This window comes from Rana temporaria, chromosome 3, assembly GCF_905171775.1.
Source record: "Rana temporaria chromosome 3, aRanTem1.1, whole genome shotgun sequence".
Taxonomy (NCBI): Eukaryota; Metazoa; Chordata; class Amphibia; order Anura; family Ranidae; genus Rana; species Rana temporaria.
The window spans coordinates 457,379,962-457,388,941 of record NC_053491.1 but is presented as its reverse complement, the minus strand read 5'-3'; the positions used below and the strand labels follow the sequence as shown (position 1 = coordinate 457,388,941).

The 8,980-nt window shown below is 43.0% G+C and overlaps 1 protein-coding gene across 1 annotated transcript; it reads left to right on the top strand.

Moving 5' to 3' along the window:
* The first annotated feature begins 3,978 nt into the window (after positions 1-3,978).
* LOC120933478 lies at positions 3,979-7,559 on the top strand. The gene is made up of 2 exons (XM_040346708.1): positions 3,979-5,088; positions 5,134-7,559. Exons 1-2 carry the CDS (start codon positions 4,462-4,464, stop codon positions 7,333-7,335), a joined length of 2,829 nt encoding a protein of 942 aa, XP_040202642.1. The 5' UTR covers positions 3,979-4,461; the 3' UTR covers positions 7,336-7,559.
* The last annotated feature ends 1,421 nt before the right edge of the window (positions 7,560-8,980 follow it).

Sequence of the window (8,980 nt, the reverse complement as noted above, 5' to 3'; positions counted from 1 at the left end):
GCCTCTGTGGTTTTTATTTTTTGCGCTATAAACAAAAGTAGAGCGACAATTAATAAATATCCCCCAAAAATATATAAAAAAAAATTCTTCCTCAGTTTAGGCCGATACGTATTCTTCTACATATTCTTGGTAAAAAAAAAAATGCCAGCCAATGGCTGCACTGCTTTCAATCCATCCAGTGTAGCCAATCAACAGCCAAAAGTTCAGTGACATTCTGATCCCCAGGATGTGTTCTTATATAAACGGTATTGGTTTAAACTGGGATATTCGTCAAGAGGCATTAGAGGCCGCAATTACAGTAATCCCTAAGATAGGTAAAGACCCCTCCTTATGTTCTAGTTTTAGACCCATCTCGCTATTAAATGCAGACGTAAAATTGTTCGCCAAAATCTTAGCAGGGAGAATGAAAACAATCATGAAAGATTTAGTACATACTGATCAAGTAGGCTTTGTCCCCGGGAGGGAAGGCAGGGACAATAGTATCAGAACACTTCTGTTGACACAGATAATAAAAGATAGTAAATCCCCAGGTCTACTCCTGTCTATAGACGCCGAAAAGGCTTTCGACAGGGTAGACTGGGGATTTCTATTGAACACATTGGAGTTTATCGGGATCGGTCCAAAAATGATGAGGTGGATAAGCGCCCTGTATAAACACCCAACGGCAAGAGTTAAGGTGAATGGGACATTATCTGGGACATTTGAAATGTTCAATGGGACTAGACAGGGATGCCCCCTGTCCCCCCTTTTATTTATTTTATCTTTGGAACCATTGCTGGCCGGGATTAGAAATAACCCCGACATCAGGGGGATACAAACAAATGATGGGGAACATAAACTCGCAGCGTTCGCCGACGATATCTTATTATTTATAACGAATCCAACTATAACATTCCCGAATCTATTAAAAACCCTCAAATTGTATGGAGATGTAGCTAATTTCAAAATCAATCCTTTAAAATCAGAAATCCTTAATATTAGCGTGAATCCACAGGACGTACGGAGATACAAGCAAGAGTTTCCATTTATTTGGAGAGATACCGAGATAAAATATTTGGGAGTTAATATTACATCATCCCCTGACCTAATCTACTTACAGAATTATATACCATTATTAAATGATATTAAAAAAGATTTAAAGAGAATTGCATTGAGACAAAGATCCCTACTAGGGAGAATAAATTGTTTTAAAATGTTTACTCTCCCTAAAATATTATATATAATTCAAATGTTACCAATCGCACTACCGGGTGCTTACTTTAAAATACTAAAACAGTTATTAAATAGGTTTATATGGCGGAACAAAAAAACGCGCATAAGTATGGAGGTGTTAATTAGAGATAAGGAACATGGTGGTTTGGGGGTACCTGATATTTACACATATTATATGGCCATTCACATGGCACGGGTGGTTGATTGGGTCAGAGATAACAAAGAGAAAAGATGGGTGAGATTAGAAAGTTGTTCAAATAAGTCACTGTTAGGAAAAGAGATTTGGATACCGCCACATTTTAGACAAATAAATCCGCACATGCACAAAATCACATTGGCATCCATGTCTACATGGGATAGGGCACATAAAAAACATAGATGGGGTTATAACTCCCCACTAATCCCTTTATTCGACACAAATTTTTTTGTACCAGGGAAAATGGACCTGTTTGGTAACTGGATTAAAAAAACAGATGCACAATTAAAAGACATATTAAAAGACGGCAAAATTCTTACCTACCAGGAACTAAGTAAAAAAAAAGAACTGTTTGAGTTGAATAGGTGGCGATACTTGCAGCTGACGCATTTTGTAGATTCCTTCCCCTCCCCCCTGAGGTCAGATAGATACTTGCTCCCTTTGGAGCGTTTGTGTTTAGCACCAAAGGGAAGGGGCGCGATCTCCGCAATTTATAAAATACTGATGGGATTGAAAGACTCCGGTTTCCCTCCTTACATTAATAAATGGGAAGAGGAATTGGGAACGGGTAAAACCGAGACAGAGGTCAGGAAAATATTAAAAAAGACGCATACGACTTCACATAATTGTGCATTGATCGAAATGAACTTTAAGTGTTTAGCACGATGGTATATAACCCCGGCCATAGCACACCGCTATCAAGACGACACCCCCAAATATTGTTGGAGGGGCTGTCTTGAGGTGGGCACTATGTCACATATATGGTGGACCTGCCCAAAAATTAAAACATACTGGAATAACGTATTACTAATAATTGAGGAGATAACCGGAATTAAAATTCCTCCTGACCCATGGGTCTGCCTGTTTCATGGGACAGAAATGTCAACTAAACAGTACATGAGAACCTTACTTCCCCATGTACTAGATGCAGCAAAGAGTCTGATCCCCAAACAATGGAAGGACCCTATGAGCCCGACAGAGAAGAGCTGGTTTTGCAGAATTAATGATATATATTATGCTGAACAGCTCAGGTACATGGGAGAGGAGGGAGAAGGCGGATTTAAACGAAAATGGCAGGATTGGGTTAATTTTAAACTTGGACCAAGGTATATAGATAGGATGATATAGTGTAGGAAGGTGAACGGGCAAAGAGCGATTCAATAGGAGACAGAATTCCGGAGATAGGGGAGGGTGGGAGGGTGGGGATAAGGGTTGGGGGTGGTTTGAGGGAGGGGCGAGGGTTTGTTCGGCTAGGGGAAACTAATGTATCTATTTATGTATTTAAGTATTTTTTCCTTTCTCTCCTTTCGTATATTTATTGACACATATTTAAAAAAGCACTTTTGCAATAACAAAAAAAAAAAAAAGAAACTTTAAAAAAAAAAAAAAAAAATCTTTTCCAACCATGATGCGAACTAAGGAGACTGCGAATTGAACGCAAATTGATTGAGTATCCTGATAGTTCTCTGAGGCGGATAAGAAAAAAAAAAAAAGAAAAAAAAAAAAAAAGAAAAAAAAAAAAAAAAAACAGCGAGGATGAGAACCGAGGAGGATGACGGGGACGAGTGCAGGACTTTTGAGGGGTCAGGTAAGTAAAACGGGGGTTCGGGGGGGGGGGGGCGGTACTGTCGGATGTTTTTTGCACCTTTACCTTTACAACCCCTTTAACCACTTAACGCCCGCCGCACGACTTTTTACGTCCACAGAATGGCACGTACAGGCAGAAGGGCGTATATATACGTCCCTGCCTTCTAGCGGGTCGGGGGTCCGATCGGGACCCCCTCCGCTGCGTGCGGCGGGCGGCTTACCTGCGGGAGAGATCCGACTCGAGGGGGCGGCTGTTCGTTTCTGTCTGCCCCCTCGTGATCGCTCCCAGCCAATCCCGCGAGCCTACGCCGTGTCACTTCCTCTGCCTGTGTAATGTAAACACTGGCAGAGGAAGTGATGCAGCTCTCCTCTCGGCGGTATTTTCAATCCGCCGAGAGGAGAGAACACTCACAGTAAGTCGCACCTAACACTACACTGACACCAGTACACATAGGCACATTTAACCCCTTGCGATCACCCCCCCCCACCCCCTGTCACACTGTCACTAATAGCAGTGATTGTGCTGTCACGCAGCTTTTACTGTCTAGCAGTTATTACATGTTATGTTATTATGTTATTTGGTATGATCCTTACCCCCTGCTGTTCTGGCTAGTTTGGTTGCTCCCACCCACCATTTCCTGCTCTAAACCCATTTTGTCTTAGTTGCTTGAAAAGTCTGCAGAGTGTGGGAGCTGTGTATCTTCATTGGAAATTTACCTATGGAAAAGCCTCTATGTTTATATCCTTGTTATCTTGAAGCATAAAGAAGCATTGGAAAACACCTCTGGAGTCTTTATTCATTGAGTAAGCTGTCTGTTAAAGTCATCATTCAACCTGCTGCATACATCCTTACAGACTGGGTCTACAAGAAGCTTGGCACAGGTACAACCGATGCTTGAAACAGAACAGTAAATTTCCAGTAAATTTCCAGAAGAATCCATCACACAGCTATCTCTGCAGCTTCAGAAACGTGAGTAACCACGTGTGTGTGTGTGAAGAACAAACATCCTAACACAGGATACCATCTGCAGGCTGTGCACTGAGAGTTAGGCCTGTGTGTGACTCCTGCAGCCACCATTACTCTGTGTATGAAGCCAGCCTTCTACTGAATGCTCCATAACTGTTCACTGCCAGGGACTTTTGCCTTTATTGGAGAGCAATAAGTACCATTTGAACTGCTCAAAGACTGTATCATAGCTTCATCAAGTCCCTAGGATTTATCATCGTCAAGCTGTTTTTGGTTGTGAATCCAATACCTGAATCTACTGAAATAACTGTGTATTCCTGCCTGTATAAAGTGATAGTGAACTGTGCAGTGAGCTGAGCCATCCAGTCTGAACCAGTTGCAGCACTAGATGTCACAAATATCCAGCTCCTCAGTTCAATCTGCCTAATATCAGAAGTCACTACAGAGCTCAGCTCTGGCAGATTTGTAACAAGACACCAAAACTACAGTACTTGTCATTATGTCTGACAGAGATCCCACAGAGTCACCTGCATTTAACCAAGATAAAGCAAACTCCTTACTTCATTCTGCTCGTCCCGCTAGAGGCCCTCATCCATCCTTGAAGGCAAGAGAGGTTTATGAAGAAAGTAAGGAAGAAACATCTAGTAACCTGACTGCATTATGGCATAAGACTTTAAGTTGTATAAAAACCGCTAATGAAACTAGCAACAATCCTGAGCAATTGAACACTGCTCTCTCAAGGGTTAAGAAGGCATTTGAGAATTATAAAAGACTTTCTGAAAAGTTCTATTCCCTATTGTCACATTCCAGCATGGAGGAAGCCGCAGTGGAATTAAAGGACTTTACTTCTACTGACCAGCAGAGGCATAGCACATATCTTGAAGCAAAGGCACAGATAGAAGGTAGATTAGCACAGCTACATGAAACTACATCCTGTAAATCTGCTTCTTCCAGACACTCAGGAAAATCTTCTAGATCTGCCCGCTCCTATCATAAATCCTCTTCTAAGTCACTGCGGTCCTGCTCTGTAAGGTCAACACTGAGTGACCAAATAGTCAAAGCTCGCCAGAAGGTCGCAGCAGCCCAGGTTCAAGCCGCCTGCTCTGAAAGAGAAGCAGCCATCAAAGCAGAAGCTAAACGCATTCAAGCAGAAACAGAGGCTCAGCTAGAGGCTCAGCTAGAAATCCTTCAGAAGAGTAAAGAAAAGGAAGTAGCATTGGCGGAATTATCCGTCTTGGAACAAGCCCTATTGGAAGAAGAAGGAGCAGCTTGTCCCAGCTTGGCTGCTTGTCAAGACCCCATTGAAAGGACCCTACAGTTCGTCTTAAGCCAGAACAACGACATCACAGTTCCACCTACAGTTGGAGATTTTTCTCATCATCATCCAGCATGTGGACCAGAAGGCAACGTGTCACAAAATCAAGCTGGTCAACTAGACACACCTGCTAACAGAGACACTCCGCAACTACCGCATGTCACAAAATCAAGTGAGTCAACCTATGCGGCTCACGTGCCACCGCAACCCTATGCGAATAGAGATTACAAGGGTACAGCAAAAGACTACAGGATGAACTCTATGACCCCTGTGATACAGTTCTCTTCAACTTCAAATGCTCAGAGACCTTCAGACATCAGACCCTTACCTAGATTGAACCCATCTGCAACACCTTTCGCTCCACCAACCAGCCAACTTCAGATACCAACCATGGCTCAAGTCGGCGCACCATCAGTATCCCCGGTGGCTATAAAAACTGAAGGCATCAACGCTACGGAGCTCAGCAAGAGTATGGCTTTACAAGAATTGATCACAACTGGACTGTATAAATTTGATGACCACCCAGAGAACTACAGGAGTTGGAGATCTACATTTAAGGCGGTAATCAAGAGCTTGCCCGTTGAACCTCAAGCAGAACTCGATTTACTAATAAAGTATTCGGGGCGACAATCTTCAGAACAAGTAAAGAGACTTAAATCTGTTTACATCTATAACTTTAACGCAGGCCTTGATGCTGCCTGGGAACGTCTAAATCAAGACTATGGGAGTCCCGAAGTCATTGAATCTGCCTTATTCCAGAGACTAAACGACTTTCCTAAGATCTCTGTTAAGGACAATCATAAGCTTAGAGAGTTAGGCGACCTCCTTCATGAACTTGAAATTGCTAAGCTAGATCCTAGTTTACCAGGTCTTAGCTATTTAGACACTGCTCAGGGCGTGAATCCTATTGTAGCAAGGTTGCCTAGTTATCTTCAGGGAAAGTGGACTAGTGTAGGATCAAAATATAAGTATGAACATCATGTTTCCTTCCCTCCCTTTTCTTATTTTGCAGAGTTCGTGCGGAAGGTTGCAAAATCCAAGAATGACCCAAGCTTCTTCTATCCAGATACAACCACCACTCCTTTAACCACCTCAAGGGGTATTGCCACCAACAGTAAGTTCAAGGATTTAAAGTATCCTATTGCCGTGAGGAAGACAGAGGTAGCATCCAACGTCTTGGCTACAGGCATTAAGGCAAGCAATCTCAATCAACAGTGTCCTATCCATAATGCGCCACATTCTCTCTCCAAATGCCATGCATTTAAGGATAAGCCTATTGAAGAACGCAAGTCATTTCTCAAAGAGCATAATATCTGTTTCAAGTGTTGTGCATCCTCCGATCATTTAGCAAGAGACTGTAAGATCACCATCAGATGTTCTCTGTGTAACAGTGCCAAACATGTGGACGCTCTTCATTCAGACCTGTTCAAAAGGAAACCTTCACCCGGCAGCAACCCCAAGCCTACATCAGATGATGGCGGGGAGAGAAGTGAGCAACATGCCAACCCCGTAACCACAAGGTGTACAGAGGTATGTGGAGAAGGGCTTCATAGCAAGTCTTGTAGCAAGATATGTCTTGTAAGGGTTTTTCCTGAAGGATGCCCACAAAATTCCATAAAAATGTATGCCATACTCGACGATCAGAGCAATCGCTCATTGGCCAGTCCAGAATTCTTTGACCTATTCAACATTCATGGAGAGGCCTGGTCCTATACCTTGCAGACATGTGCAGGAAAGATCAATACTTCTGGAAGAAGAGCCCATGGCTTCATAGTGGCATCAGAATATGAGGACATAGAGTTTCCTCTTCCAACTCTAATCGAATGTGATCAGCTACCGAACAACAGAGAAGAAATCCCCACACCAGAGGCTGCACGTCATTACCCCCATTTAAGCCACATTGCTGACTACATTCCACCACTTAACAAGGATGTTAAGATCTTGATTCTACTAGGGAGAGACGTTCCTAGAGTCCATAAAATAAGAGAGTTATGTAACGGTCCAGACGATGCTCCTCAGGCCCAGAAACTTGATCTTGGATGGGTGATAATAGGATAAGTCTGTTTAGACCAATCTCACAAGCTCTTGGATGTAGCTTCTTACAAAACCAATGTTGCCTATCGGTCGATGAAATGTCCATTGCATTATTATGTGAAGGAAAGACTTGATTTTAAAAACGAAGTTCCATATCAAGCACTCCAAGGTATAAACTGCAAGCTCACTTCTCAGAAGGACCTTGGCGATTCAGTGTACCAGACTACTTGAGATGACAACAAGATTGCCCCTTCAGTCGAAGATAAGGAGTTCATCAAGATTATGGATAAAGAGTTCTTCAAGGACATGTCCAACAGTTGGGTAGCTCCATTACCCTTCCGAGTACCAAGGCTTACCCTCCCTAACAATCGAGGACAAGCTTTAACCAGATTGGCTGCACTTAAGAAAACTCTCTGTAACAAACCTGAGATGCAAGAGCTCTTTCTAACATTTATGCAGAAGACTTTAGATAACCTTCACGCTGAACCAGCACCAGACCTGTTGCCTAAATGGGAGAAATGGAGAAACTCCATGAAAGTACTGAAAGAACTTAATATCCCGCGCTGCTATTCACCCACTTCAACTTCAAGAAGTCTGAGGAAAGAGGTTCACGTCTTTTGCGATGCATCTACCGAGGTTATAGCGGCCGTGGCTTACCTCAAGATCATAGATCCCTCCGGGAGATCCAATGTCGGTTTTCTACTAGGAAGAGCCAAGTTAGCTCCAAAACCTGCTCACACTATTCCAAGATTAGAATTGTGTGGTGCAACCCTAGCCGTCGAAGTTCCTGCAAAATTAAATGGACGCTGAGATTGATCAGGTTAAGTACTACACCGACAGCAAGGTCGTACTTGGCTACATATGCAACAGCATAAGGAGGTTCTATGTGTATGTGGCTAACAGGGTAGAACGAATAAGAAAAGTCAGTAGACCTGAACAATTGAACTATGTCCCGACTGGTTTGAATCCCGCAGACATTGCAACAAGGTCAGTGTCAGCAGTTGTCCTCACACAAACCATTTGGTTTTCAGGACCCAAGTTTTTATCGGACCAGTCTTCTACAAACTCAAAAGAAGATATCGATTTCCACCTGGTGGATCCAGATACTGATCCAGAAATCCGCCCTAAAGTGATAACATTGAGTTCCAACATCTGCTCAAGAAGAAACTTGGAAGCGAGACGCTTTAAACGTTTCTCTTCTTGGAAAAGATTGGTCAAGACTATAGCAAGATTGAGACATATTGCCCAGACTTTCCGCAAGCCCAATCAGACATCATCTTGTCATGGATGGCACACTTGCAAGGAGTCACCCAATGCGTTAGAGTACGAGAACGCAGAATTGTTCGTCATACGTCTTGTGCAAGAAGTAGTCTTTGCAGAAGAGATTAAATGCTTGAGAGGCAATAGACCAGTCTCAAAGAGTAGCCCACTACTCAAACTGAATCCAATAATCGACCATGAAGGCATGCTTCGAGTCGGTGGACGACTAAATAAGTCAAACCTGCTAAAAGACCAGCAAGTTCACCGAATTCAGTGGCCGGTTGGACTTATTACAAAGGCCATCACCAGTGATGATGGAAGAGATTCCGAAGTGTGGAAGTCAGGATCGTTAAGGATGGGGCTTCAAAAACCTTCCTGAGACCAGTCACAGAGACAGTCCTAATAATGC

What these genes read in the sequence shown, in the direction of transcription:
- LOC120933478 (XM_040346708.1), top strand. Translation starts at nt 4,462, where the DNA reads ATGTCTGACAGAGATCCCACAGAGTCACCTGCATTTAACCAAGATAAA. An exon ending in AAAGAGAAGCAGCCATCAAA is followed by an intron (nt 5,089 to 5,133) that starts GCAGAAGCTAAA and finishes GCTCAGCTAGAG; the next exon opens with GCTCAGCTAGAAATCCTTCA.